Source organism: Lepus europaeus, chromosome 9, assembly GCF_033115175.1.
Source record: "Lepus europaeus isolate LE1 chromosome 9, mLepTim1.pri, whole genome shotgun sequence".
Lineage (NCBI taxonomy): Eukaryota > Metazoa > Chordata > Mammalia > Lagomorpha > Leporidae > Lepus > Lepus europaeus.
This window is the reverse complement of record NC_084835.1, coordinates 14,851,158-14,864,406: the sequence shown is the minus strand read 5'-3', so window position 1 is coordinate 14,864,406 and position 13,249 is coordinate 14,851,158. Positions and strand designations below refer to the sequence as shown.

The following is a 13,249-nucleotide window of genomic DNA, read 5'->3' as shown; positions in this document are numbered from 1 at the left end:
CATATAAAGAGCCCCCAGCAGGTGCTGGATGGGGGAGGGGAAGGGTTGTCCCTGAGATGGGGGGGCCTTGCTGACGCCCACCATGCATTCCAGCCCCACACGATCCCGGCGGGCATAGAGGAAGTCAACTGATGTCCAAGCCTGCCCAAAAGATTCCATTGCACCGCCCTGTGCAGCCTCTGTAAGTGGTTTGCACCGGAATATTATCAGGGTGTGTTTACGGTATCTTACTGGAAACCACAAAGTGCATTGTATTTTTTTTTCTCTTCTGCTATTTAAAGCCAATGGGTCAAAAAGGGAGCAATCTGCAGTGACACAGGCTGAAATAGATGATGGTGTGGAAAAGATACGGATGGAAAAAGGTTGTTCCTGCCAGCCAGCCCCGTGGCATGGCAGCCCACAGCCCCTCTGAGCCCAGATGCCACATGTGGCTTTCTCTGTCCCCAGGAACCAGGGGGCCGCTCCATGAACAGCAGGGAGATATGGGGGTGCAGGGAGTTGTGCCTGAGCTGAGCCTGGTAGGGTGATGGGCCCAAGGAGATGGAGATGGGGGCGGGGGACAGAGACAAGTGCATGGCCCTGGCCTCTGCTCCTGCCTCAGCTCCGTCTCTTTTCTCACAGAGAAAGTCCAGAGCATGCTGTTGACCGTCTACCAAAGGTCTTTAAAGCCTTTGCACCTGCTGATCCGACCACCTGGAAATGCCCTTCCTGTCCCATCCACCTGCACTGCGTGACTTCAAAGTAGGCCTGGTGGTTGATGAGCCGGGGCCACATTCCACGTCCAGTTCCCAGTGACTGGACCTTGGGTGAGTTAACTCGGCTCTCGGGGCCCCAGTTTCCTCCTCTGTGAAATGGGCATGATACAATGTCTGCCCCTAGGGTTGCTGGGAGGATTAAGTCACCCAACGCACATGGCAGTCTGGGCCTGCTCCTGGTTCGGTGCACTGTTGGTCAGCACCACATCCATCAGGCCTGGCTGCCTGTCCCCTCCTAGAGCACACCTTCCCAATCCTCCTTCCCGCCACGTGTGGCCAGCTCCCTGTCCGGCGTATTGTGTACTGGATTGAATGGCCTGTCTGCCCCCACCCCCTGTGGCGTGAGGAGCTAGATTATGTATCTGTGAAGCCTCAGCAGCTGACTGAATGAATGTGCGTGAGAAAACGAGCGTGTGTGGCCGTGTGTGTGTGTGGTGTGTGTGTGTGTGTGTGTGTGTCGCGCGCGCATGCATTCGGGCGCCTCCTGTGTACCACAGGAAAGCTGCAAAGGGAGCGTTCTCACAAAAGACTCATCTCAAAGAATGGTGTCAGGAGAGCTCAAACCCAGGAGGAACTGAGGCTTGCAAAAAAAAAAAAAATGCTAACGAGACAAAAACGCCTTTGTTGGCCGCGTTCTGAGCAAGAATGGGGGAAGAATGGATCTTTTGCTTGGGCAAGATGGCGCATTGTGAGGGGACAGCAGAGGGAGAGTGGAGCCGGCCCGCCCCTTGCGCCGCGTCTCTCCTAGAGAGGGCTTCCAGTCCGTCGCTGCTCGCATTCATCAGCTAAGCACACAGCCCAGACGGGCGTGGAGACGGGCTCCTTTCTGCCACACATGTGGCTTCCCAGGCCACAGTTGCCTCCAGGAGAGGAGAGGTGGCGATTGATTGGACAGAAGGACAAGCCTGGGGATCCATGAGTGCTTCCCGGGTCGCTTGGGCCCATCCCTGGTAAGATTCGGCCATCAGGTATCAAGCAGGTGGAAAACTACAGCCTCCCCAGGGGCACAGGTCAGGACACGGCCAAGGCTCTGCTGGTGACACAGCCAACCCAATTCTCTTCCTGTGTCCTGTCCTCCCCATATTAAGTCCCTCTGCCTCTCCTCTCCCGAGCAGACCCTCTAGGATCCCTTGGACCCCACCTCCTCCCCAGACTCTCTCTCTTCTCCCTACTGCACTCCCAAGAATCCCCTGCGCCCCAAGCTCTGTGGACCCAGATGGCTCCTGTCTGCATCACAGGCCCCAAGCCATGCCCCCTGCTGCCCCTCCAGTCCTCTCAGGCTGTGACAAGCCCCCTCTGCCAAGTGCCCCTGCGGGCAGCCCCAAGCCATAGTGCACTTGCCCGGCCCCAGAGCACACGTCAGCTCTGACTTCCCGGAATTCTGTCCCTGTGGGGCAGAGCCCACAGCCAGTCCCTCTGCTGTTCGCCAGCGTTCACTGCACAGGTGTTCTGTGGGCATGTTGGTGAGCAAGGTGGGAGCCTGTAGGAGTGAGGAGGGGGCTCAGCCTGTGAATGGTTAGCTCGGCAATTGAGCCAGATGCACCTGGGAGAAAAAGGACCAAGGGTGGGAAAGAGCAGGCCTCGGGTGAAGCTTGCTCAGGCTGCTTTCTTGTCAGCAGCATTTCCAGAGCCTTGACCCTGCTGGTGGCCCCGGTCCTCTAGGAGCAGGGACATCACCTGCTGAGCTTCCCAAACTTGTGGTCCATGGGAGCTTCCTTTTGTTTCCAGGACAGCCAGCAGCAGGGACGGGGCAGGGGTGAGGACCAGCGTTCTGCTGGGCACAGCTCCACATGAGTCAGGCCCCAGGAGTCTTCCTTTAGCCCTGACCTACTCAGCATGTGTACCCCATCGAAACCAAATGCAATGGGTGCAGGGGCAGCACAGGGAGGCGCAGCACAGGGTGGGGTGAGTCTGCACTTGGTTCTCAGAGCCGCAGAAATAGCAGGCCTTTGTGAGTGGGCCCCCAAGCGTTCACACGTATTTGGGTGCAAACAATTTTTGGAAGTCACGCACAGGTTAAGTGCAATACACATTTCCCGTGAATCTTTTGCAGGCCACGGCACTCCGAACAGCACGGCAAAGATGCTGCATGGGGTGGCTGGCGGGTTGGGGCTCCAGAGAGGAGATGCTAGGATATTCAAAGGCTGATGCGGTTGTCCAGGCAACAGCTGGGTGATGGGGGAGGTTGGAGGTGGGAGGGGCAAGTGGGGTGGAGAGAAGCAGACAGACTTGGGGATATGTTTTGTAGGTAGAGTCAAAACAGCAAGAATAAAATCTAGAGCAGGCATCCCAGTTCCTCCAGCTTGTGTTCATATGAGATGAGCACGTGGGCCTCCTGGAAGAGGGGAAGGGCACCCCCCATATCCACAGCCTGTGAGGTGCCAGGTCTTACACCTGCTGTCGTGTGCTGCAGCTGCCACCTGGCCAGATAGGCTGTCTGGTTCTCCCATTGTGCAGCTGGGCACACTGAGGCCAGAAAGGCAAACTCTGTACTCAGTGTCATCAACAAATAAGAGTGGGCGTGGGATGGGAACCTGGCCACGGGACTCCACTTCTGGCCCTACAGCCCAGGAACAAAGCAAGAGGCTCTCAGACATGCGGCAGCATTGAGCGTCTCAAAGCTGGCAGTGCTGTGAGTGGCGGGAGCCCTCCAGCAGCAAGGAACTCCCTACCGATCTCAGCCCTTCATACCACAGCCCCACAGCTCCAAGCGGCCTCGGCCTCGCTCCAGTCCTGTCCTGCAGGAGTGAGACAGAGGAGGCCCCTCTTTGCAGGAAAGGAAAGGTGACAGGAAAGGGAGAGGCCCTCTTGGTACCAAGACCCTCGGTACCACCACCAAACCTGAAGGGAGGCCCCACAACCCAACAGGAAAATGGGCAACAGGCAGGAACAGGCAGCTGGGGCAGAGTAGACATTTGCAGCAAGTATAGGAAGGGATCTCACTGCCTCACTTCTCTAGGAAATGCAAACGAAGCAAGGATGGCACCGCGTTTTATGCCCTTCACTGGGCAAAGCTCTGGAAGTCCAGACAGGCCCTGGAGCAATACTGTGGGCTGGCGGAACCAGAAGTTGGCACAATCCCAGTGAAACAGGACAAATGAGAGATCTCTCACATTGAGATGCATGGGCTGAACCTACACTGTGAGGGAACGGGCAGGCCCAGGCTTCGGGGGATGGGGGGTGAGGGGGGCTCATGGAGCTGAGGGCACCTGCCCATCCGTGCTTTGCTTGTGCTTGGTGGTGGATTCTAGGGGTGGCACTGTGCTATTGGAGACACTGAAGATGCCAGGGCCTTCTTGAGACCCCAAAAGTCACACTGGGGCTGGGGCAGCAGCAGCAGCCGGATGGCTGTGGGGGCCACACATCACACTCCAGTACCCGCCAGCATTGCTGAGAGCTAGGCCATCACTTCACGTGAGCCCCCAGACTCGAGCCTCGGGAGCGCAGTTCCAGGCCGTGGGCTGCTGTGACGGCCGTCCGGGGGCACTGGCACGCTCGTGAGCAGTCCTGCTCGCCCTGCGGGAGGTCGGGGTGTGGCTCTCAGGCCTAGCCAGCAACACCATGTTGTCTTTGGCCCCTGGGCTGCATGTGGCCTGGACACACTACCGGAAGTCAAGCCCCCGTAGGTGTTCCAATCAGAGGCAGCCCTAGGACACCTGCAGGTGCCGCCAGAGAGAGGCCGAGGCCCTTCCCTGCAGGACTTGGAACTTACAGCCCTGGCTCTGGGGCTGCAATGCGGAGCTGCTGCCCCAGGAGGCAGCCCTGGGTCTGCAGGAAGCAAACAGGCACTCTGCTCCAGGCCACGCTGCAACAGCCAGCACCATCCCCTGGCCTGCCCGTTTCTCAGCCATACACGAATCTTCCCTGTTGCATAAGGCGGTTTCCATTGAGAGCACAAAAGGGCCCTTGCCTGGCACATACCCACTGCTGGCTGAGATCTTCGTAGGGACTCCGGACACAGCCATGGAGCACAAGCAGAGCTGGGAACACTGGAGGGGGTGGGGAGGGGGGCGAGGCTCCAGTCTCAGCGTGGAAAAGAAGACCTCTGCCAAGGGCTACTGCTCTCCAACACATCCACTCTCCCTTCCCCCTTGGGCACCGATCCTTCAGGGTCTCACGGTGTTCCAAATAAGAGACTACACTTCCCAGCTTCCCTTGCAGCTAGGTGCGACTGTGTGACTGACGTGTGGCCAATGAGATGTGAGCAGGGTGTGGGTGGTGCTTCTGGGAGGCCTCTTCAAAGATAGAGCTTGTGCCCTGTAGTTCGGAGCCTGTATCCATAGTCAGAGCCCGCCTGGAGCAGGTGGCCCTAGTGAGTAGGGCACCCCCAGACAGGCCACTAGGAGAGCACTGGGGAGGCACCAAAGGCTCCCGAACCCTAGGCCTGTGGGTCTGTGTGCCCCAGCAGGCTCCCTGTTTACACGGGAGGGAGCTGAACCTGAGGGGAAGGGACTTCTCTGAGCGCCAAGGTCTCACTCTGCTCTTCCTGCACTGCCACTGCCACTGCCACCCTCCTAGCAGCCCCAGGCTGCGACGCCTCCTTCCTAGCTGGCCTTCCGGCTCCGTCTGGCTCCCCGCCGGCAACTCAGCTCTGAAGCCCATGTCCATGGCTGTCCCGCCACCGCCACCTCCTGCCCAGAAGACCTGGCGAGACTCCTGCTCCCACCCTCGCTCTTCTTCCTGCAGCCGGAGAGCTGCCGCTGAGTCCTGCTAAAGCTGGGTCCTAGCCCTCATGCCCCCCTCCCCCCTTCCAGCCAGGAGAATCCGCACCCCTGAGCCGGCTCCCTGAGCTCCCTCCAACGCCCACCCTCCCTGCGCTGCGGCCTGGCAAACGCGCTGTTCTCCTTGCCTGGCACACTGCTCCCCTCCCCGCCCCAGACACACCCAGGGCTCACCTGCTCAGGGGCTCCCCTGGCCATACACGCCCGGACAGCACCCCCCCCAGCCACCTGCGCCCCAAGAAACACCCAGTGAATGCATGAATGAATCAACAGTGACATCCGGAATGAACTTCTGTACCCATCCTTTAATTCCAGAATTCCTATCAGGTTGGCTCATAGGATGGTGACGTTTCTGTGAGTCAAACAACATGGAGTAGCGGCCGTTTCAGACGATTTGACCTACACCTTGGCGTGCACTCAAGCACCCACGAGACGTTGCATCCGACCCCATGCATCTCCCGGCTCTGCCTCCCGCTCCCTTCCAGGCCCTCGAGCCTGGGCTGCACGCGCATCACTCCCTTGGGCTTGCTTGGATTCCCTGTGGACCCCTCCCCTCCCTGCCTCAGCCTGCGGTGGTCACTCGGCTCCACAGTGATGGTCCGCTGGGGAGGGCGCACCATGGGACTGCAGGGGGTGGGAGAGAGGCACTCCGAGGATACTCCACCCCCTTAGGAGTGGAGCCACACAGTGTTGGTGGGACTTCCAGGGGGTGATGGGGAGGTCCCAGGAGACCCGAATATGGGAGGGAGCAAGTGGCACCCACCCAGTCAGGGGCCAGGGCACATAGCTGTGGAAAGGCGCTAAGGCCCCAGAAGCAGGACCCGGTGTGGCGTGTGGGGGCAACTGGGAGTTCATTCTGGCAGAGAAAGCCCCACAGGCTGTGAGCAGGGAGGGAAAGTGATCAGGTTCCCATTGAGAAATAGGGACCCCGCCTGCTGGACCCAGGGGGCTGAAGGGGAAGGCGGGGAAGATGTGGGATGGGCTGGGGGTGGGGCTTCTCGGCATCGCCCTGGATTTGCTGCAGCTGGGGCTAAGGACAGCAGGGAGCCTGCGGGTGCCCTGAGGGTGGTCGAGTGGCCGGGGCACTGCTGTAGCCCAAGGAGACCTGACGCCCACCTCACTTTCAGATAAGTTCCCCCGGCCACAGCGAGCTCAGGATACACAACAAGAGAGACCCAGCCAGGACCGTGGTGGAGACCCACGGTGCTCTCCCCTGTGGTCCACCACAACTGTCTCACCCGTGCACCGGAAGTCAAGCCTGTGCCTCCACACTGTGCACACGTGTGTGTGCATGTGCATGTACATCTGCACATGCCACCCCATAAAACAGGGGTTGCAAGATGAAAAGCCCACACAGGCCAAGTGGATCCCGTGATCAGTTTCACAGGCTGGGGGACTGCAGGGAGTGGTGAGGACTGCGGCAGGGAGTGGGGGGACTGTCCAGGCCCCGGCTAAAGGAACGGTGTTCTCAGTGCCAGCTTGTCGCAACCACACAGACACGCCTGAAAGCCATGAGCGAGCGGATCTGCCGCTTTTTCAAAAGAAGCCAGGAATATACATTTTTCGGTGAAATGGTGTCTAAGTCTGCACCTTCATTTCAAACACATCAGTGCTGCCCCGGCGGCCGGCACTGCTGGTTCCCGGCTGGCAGCCTTGCCAATAAGTGGCTGGAGTGGTGAGGATTCAAAGCCGAGTTCAGGACTCAGTTCACAGCTCTTGCGGGACCATCTCAAGGGGGCATCCAAGCAGGGCCAGGCAAGGGGTCCCAGATGGTCCCCGAGGTCATTCTGGTCTCCCCTGACCCTGCGAGGTCCCACAGCGCGCACACATGTCCCAGGCAAGCACGAATCTGCCCTGAGCCTGAGCTCCCGCACCGCGCATGCGTGACCGTGTCGGGGTCGAGCACGCACCTGCCCTGAGCTCTTGGACCACGCATGCGTGACCGTGTCGGGATCGAGCACGCACCCACCCTGAGCCTGAGCTCCCGCACCGCGCACGCGTGACCATGCCCGGCGGCTAACACGTACCCACTTTGAGCTCCTTTCCGAAGACCGTGCGCTCGCCCAGCGCGGAGCAGTTCCAGCGGCCATTGCGGAACTGAAACTGACACTCGTCCAGGCCCATTTGCGAGCCTTCTCCTATGACGATGATGGCGTCCGGCCGGCTCTGGCAGATCGCCCGCTGTCTGGGAGCCAGGCCTGGGATCTTGTTACAGATGATGCTGGCGCCCAGAGCTACCACCGAGGAGAAGCCGCTGCAGGAGAGGGCGACACAGAGAGAGGGAGCATTAGCAGCAGGGTGGGGGCACTGCCCAGAGACCCTCCCGAGGCGTCTGGCCTTGGCCACCCTGCTGCCCGCAGAAACCAAAGATGATGCGTGCCACCAACGTCATTTTGCATGAGAAGGTGAGTGGACATTGAGGTGGTGGTGGGGTTCAGTGGGGATGACGTTTAAAAATGTGGGCGGTTCAGAGGGTTAAGCCACGTTTTGGCATTTGCCAAGCCAGCATCTCACAGAGGAGCACCGGTTTGAGTCCCGGCTGCTCCACTGCCAATCCAGGTCCCTGTGAACGCGCCTGGGAAAGCAGCAGAAGATGGCCTAAGTGCTTGGGCCCCTGCCACCATCCAAATGGGAGACCCGGATGGAGTTCCTAGTTTCTGGCTTTGCCCTGGTCATTGAGGCCATTTGGGGAGTGACTCATTGGATAGGAAATCTCTCTCTCTCTCTCTGTGTCACTCTGCCTGTGAAATAAATAATTGAAAAAATCAGATGAAAATGAAGACCTGAGAAATGATACCAAAATCGGTTTTTCCAAATCAGCTGTGCAGGGAAAGTGTGGTGGCAGGAGGAGGGGTCGGGGAGGACTACCAGGCTCCGGGCAGCGGCAGTGCTGGGGTCACAGGTTCCCATGAACATCTGGGGCATGCACTCTCCTCTATGCATCGGTTTGACTGAGAAACAAGTCTTGAAAAAGTAATTGTGACCGGCGCCGCGGCTCACTAGGCTAATCCTCCGCCTGCGGCGCCAGCACCCTGGGTTCTAGTCCTGGTTGGGGCGCTGGATTCTGTCCCGGTTGCCCCTCTTCCAGGCCAGCTATCTGCTGTGGCCCGGGAGTGCAGTGGAGGATGGCCCAAGTGCTTGGGCCCTGCACCCCATGGGAGACCAGGAGGAAGCACCTGGCTCCTGGCTTCGGATCAGCACAGTGCGCCGGCTGCAGTGCACTGGCCGTGGTGGCCATTGCGGGGTGAACCAACGGAAAAGGAAGACCTTTCTCTCTGTCTCTCTCACGGTCCACTCTGCCTGTCAAAAAATAAATAAATAAATAAATAAATAGGTAGGTAGGTAGGTAGATAGATAGATAGATAGATAGAAAAAGTAATTATAAGTAGAAGTTCTAGTAGTTTCTTCCTGCCCGCCTGCTGAGTGTGTGTCTCCTCCTTTGCATGAGACTGGCCTGGAAGACCCTGACAACTCTCAGGCTGACACGTAGTCACTCAGCACTCAGACACCTGCTGGGTGCCAAGCTGGGTGCCCCACAGACGGGCAGGGCCCTGCCACAGGAGCTCTGGGCTGAGCGAGCACGCTGGCTGCGGATGAACCTAACAGGTGGTTACAGACAGCGATGCCACTGCGGGGGCTGCCGTGCAAGCAGGGGCGGGAAGGTGGGGAGAAAGGGTGAGGACATGGGGGCAGCAGGTTCAAGTGCCGCTCACCACGCCTGCACAAATCCCTCATCAGAGCACCTGTTAGCTCCCTGCGGATGCAGCCTGGGAAGGCAGTGCATCGATGATGGCCCAGGTACTTGGTTCCTGCCGCCTCCAGGAGACCCAGATGGAGTTCTTGGCTCCTGCCTTTGACCTGCTCCCCTCCACCCCCTGACTATTGCAGGCATTGGGAGAGTGAACCAGCAGATGGAAGACACAGCTCTCTCTCCCTGTCTTTCATTCTACCTTTCAAATGGATAAATTAATCCTTAAAGAAACAAAAAGGGGCAAAGGGCCATGTTAGCTGGGGTGACCAGGGAGGACTGCTCTGAGGAAAAATATTCTGGGGTCAGGGAACAGAACATGCGAAGTCCTGGGGGAAAGACAGGCTTGAGGTCCCCAAGGAATGGGAAGAACTCACACAAGCTGGCGTGGAACCAGGGCGATTCTGGGGAGAGGAGACTGCAGAGGGCTGGGGGCAGGACAGGCAGGGCCATGCTCTGAGGTCCCCTGGGGTAGGGGTGTGGAGCAGGCAAGAGGGCGCAGTGGTAGGGTGGCTGCAGGTGGAGTTGGTGGACCAATGCGAAGGCAGAGGCAGAGGGAGCGGTGTGGATGTGTCTAGGGGAAGAGGAGGCGCCAGCAGGGCCCCTGTGTGACCCACCAACCATGCCTTGTCTAATGGTGAGGTTGCTCCAATGTCCACCACCACCACCACCCCCTTTTTTTTAAGATTTATTTTATTTATTTGAAGGACAAAGTAAGAGAGAGAGAGAGAGAGAGAGAGAGAGGTCTTTTATCTGCTAGTTCACTCCCCAAATGGCTGCAGTAGCCAGAGCTGAGCCGATCCAAAGCCAGAAGCCAAGAGCTTCTTCCAGGTCTCCCACATGGGTGCAGGGGCTCAAGCACTCAGGCCATCTTCTGCTGCTTTCCCAGGTGCATTAGCAGGGAGCTGGATTGGAAGTGGTGCAGCTGGGACTCGAATCGGCGCCCCTATGGGATGCCGGCACCATAGGTGGAGATTTAACCCACTGTGCCACAGTGCTGGCCCCTTGTCTACTCTTTTTATCTTCACCTCAAAACACTGGGCTCTAGAGAGCTTTTAAGGAGAAACCCCTCCCCCTAATCCCTCCCATTGGGTATAGCAGTAAGAGCCTTCCTGTGTTGGGGAGTGCCCGTCTTGGAGCTCAGCTAGGGGAAGTGGGCCTGGGGTTAAGTGGGGCTCCCTGTAACAGTGACACCCTGAGGGGCAGAGGCCCCTGCCCTCCAGGGGCATGCCTGCTCCCGTCTGCACCCCCAGTCCTGGCTTCTTCCTACCCAAGCTCTTTGCCCCAGGCCCTGGAAGCCCCTACTCCCTGCCCCCCCCCCCATTTACCAATCAGCTTCTTGCCCTCCGGAGTCACCTCCCTGAGTCACCTCCCTGGGCCCCCGGGCCATGGCGCCTCCCTCCCAGCCTCCACAGTCTCCTGCATTGACGCCCTCTATCCTCCGGGTCTTCTGCCCCATGGTCTCCATGTGTGCCTTCCCAGGTTCCTTCCTTGTTTGCGCCTGCCCTGCTCTGCTGCCGGATGCACGGGGTGTGACCCTCCCTCCCAGTGTCCCTCGGGTGAGCTCCTGTGACACAGCAGGTGCCCCCATGTAGGCACTGGATGCTTGGGGGATACTCTGGGTGCCGAGGCGGCCTGACGGGTGCTCTAGACTGCACTGGTGGGCTGGAGTCATCTCATCCCCCGGACGGACGCCCCCAGACGGTGAGGCCGGGCGGGGGGCCCTGGAGGTGGTCAGAGCCTCCCCTCAGCCACCAAACAGAACCCACCCACAGCTAGGAGTAAGGGCCAGCAGGGCCCCGCCATGTGGAGGGGCTTTGGTGAGCACCTGGCACTGGCCGGGGCTGCTGGACAGCAGCAGAGACATGATGATTGTATTCACAGCAAGAGCAGTCTAGTGCCCGGGTCTGGCTCACGGGGCTCCCTCTGGGCTTCCTTGGCTTCCTTGGCTTCCTACCTGTGTGACCCTGGGCAGGTTGCATGGCCTCTCTGTGTTTCCATGGCTACAGTAAGGGCATGAATTGGCACAAGTGCCCGCCCCACAGGGCTGCTGTGAAAACCAGGTGTGTTACAACATGGAGGACGCTCAGCAGGTGCCAAGTGCCAGCCTCCTGATCAGGATGCTTGCCAGACAAAGGGCTACTGCCGAAGTCCCAGGAACCTCCAGGGACCTCACCCCTTAACGCCCATCTCATAGATGGATAACCTGAGGTCCAGGGAGTAGCAAGGTCAGGTCCAACCTCACCCTGCAACCACCACCTCCCAACCTGGACTTATGCCAGCACCAGGGGACAGCCTGGGGCGGAAGGCCTGCGCCCTGCGCGCCGCTGGGGGCATCCCTCCCTCCCACTCGGGCAGCTGGGCCCCCGGCGGGGCCAATGAGACCGTGGCGCCGGCGGGAGGTCGGGGGCGGGCGGGGCGGCCAGGGGAGGTTATTTTCTGCTGTTTTCCCTTTCTCTCTCCGATCGCCAGTCCCTCCGCCCCGTTTCTAATTAAAAAGGAGATAAAGCCGCACACGGCCACAGCCAATCGGCCCCAGCGGCTTCCTGGATGCTGAACGCGCGCGGGGCGGCGGGGCGGCGGGGCGCGGGCCAAGATGAAGATCAAAGCAGGGGGCGGGTGTGTGTGTGTGGAAGAAAAGCCACCCAGACGCGAGCGAATCAATAACACTTAAAAAAAAAAACCGGCAGACGGGCAGCGCGAGAGCCCTGCAGCCGCCTCTCGGCCCGCGGTCGCGTCTCGGCCCGCGGTCGGAGCTGGTGGCCGCCGCCTGCCCCGTGCGCACCTGCTTGTCGCCGCCTGGGCTGCCCTCGCTCCAGGGACGCGGGGCGGCGGGGGTGGGGTGGGAGTGACAAAACGCAAAGGCTCTGCCACACACACCCTTGTCGCCACAGCGCCTGTGGTCGGCCCTTCTCCGAAAGGGGCGGCCACGGCTGGGGGTCGAGAGGCAGGCTGTGCGGGGCGGGGAGCGCCCCAACCTCTACCAACCCATACAGGCGCCCGTGCGGGCATCGCACGCATTATCTCCCGAGTACAAAGAGGGCCAGGCGGCACAAATGCGACCTCGAGACGCGCCCCAAGCCACCCCTCCCACTCTCCAGCCAGAGCGCCGCCCCCGGCTCCGTCGGCAAAAACGCTGGGGTGAAGCCGGAGGGCCGTTCGGCGGGTGCCCCGGCGGCTCCGGGTGCCCAGTTCCCGGGGTCTCCTGTCTGGCTTTGGCGCTGCCTCTGTGGGTGCTCGGGTGATCTCTCCTCCTACCTTTGTATTTGTGTGTGTGTGTGTGTGTTGGGGGCGTTTGGCGCTGTCCGTTTGGGAAAGGGCTCTGAGGGTCCCTGGACATCGGGCGGCGCCAGGGTTCCGGGCAGTAGTTTGTTTCGACAGCGAACGTCTCTCCCTCTGGGTACCTGTTCCCTGTTTGCACCGACCGGCCCCGCCTGCCTCCTGGAGGCTGCCCCGACTCCAGGACTCTGTGCCCGCGCCTGCGAGCGCAGAGTTCCCCTCCCCAGCCCCCGGGGCGGCCGTGATCTTGGCCCGGTGTCCAGCCGGACCTGCCGTCCCCGAGCCCGAGTCTGCAGGGCCCCTGGCGGACACTAGCCCGTTGCACCGGCTGGCCCTCTCCTGACGCCCCTAGGCTGGTGGCCCCCAAGGCTGCGCCCGATTCTGGAGTTTTCCGGACCCACGCGTCCCCGAGATGCCGCGTGCCCCCGCCTGTGCTGTGTGCGCCCCTGGGGCGTCCGCCCGCGGGGGGCCTTTGTGCGCCCGCGGCTTGCGCACCGCGCCCACCCAGCCTCTCCGAGGTGCTGAGCAAGTTGGTGGCGGCGGGGGCTCGCGGGCAGCGCACCGCCCTCCCCGGGCCGCTCCAACTTTGCCGAGCCGCGCACGGAGGGTCGCGAGCGGCCCTTACCCGATCCGGAGGTAGACCATGCCCAGGCTGAGAAAGAGGTGGCCCAAGCAGCGCCGCGCCTTCCCGTTCATAGTCCCCACTGGTCGCCGGGGCCGCGGGCCGGGCAGTGCTGATCCCGCGG

General features: G+C 60.6%; 1 protein-coding gene across 1 annotated transcript in view; it reads right to left on the bottom strand.

Moving 5' to 3' along the window:
* Positions 1–13,199, bottom strand: part of WNT7A (Wnt family member 7A) — a 46,673-nt gene extending 33,474 nt beyond the window's left edge. The window contains exons 1-2 of the mRNA XM_062200099.1: positions 13,129–13,199; positions 7,504–7,730 (exon numbers count right to left, since the gene is read on the bottom strand). Coding sequence (XP_062056083.1) covers positions 7,504–7,730; positions 13,129–13,199 — 298 coding nt within the window. The remainder of the gene's footprint in view (positions 1–7,503; positions 7,731–13,128) is intronic.
* Between the last annotated feature and the right edge of the window lie 50 nt (positions 13,200–13,249).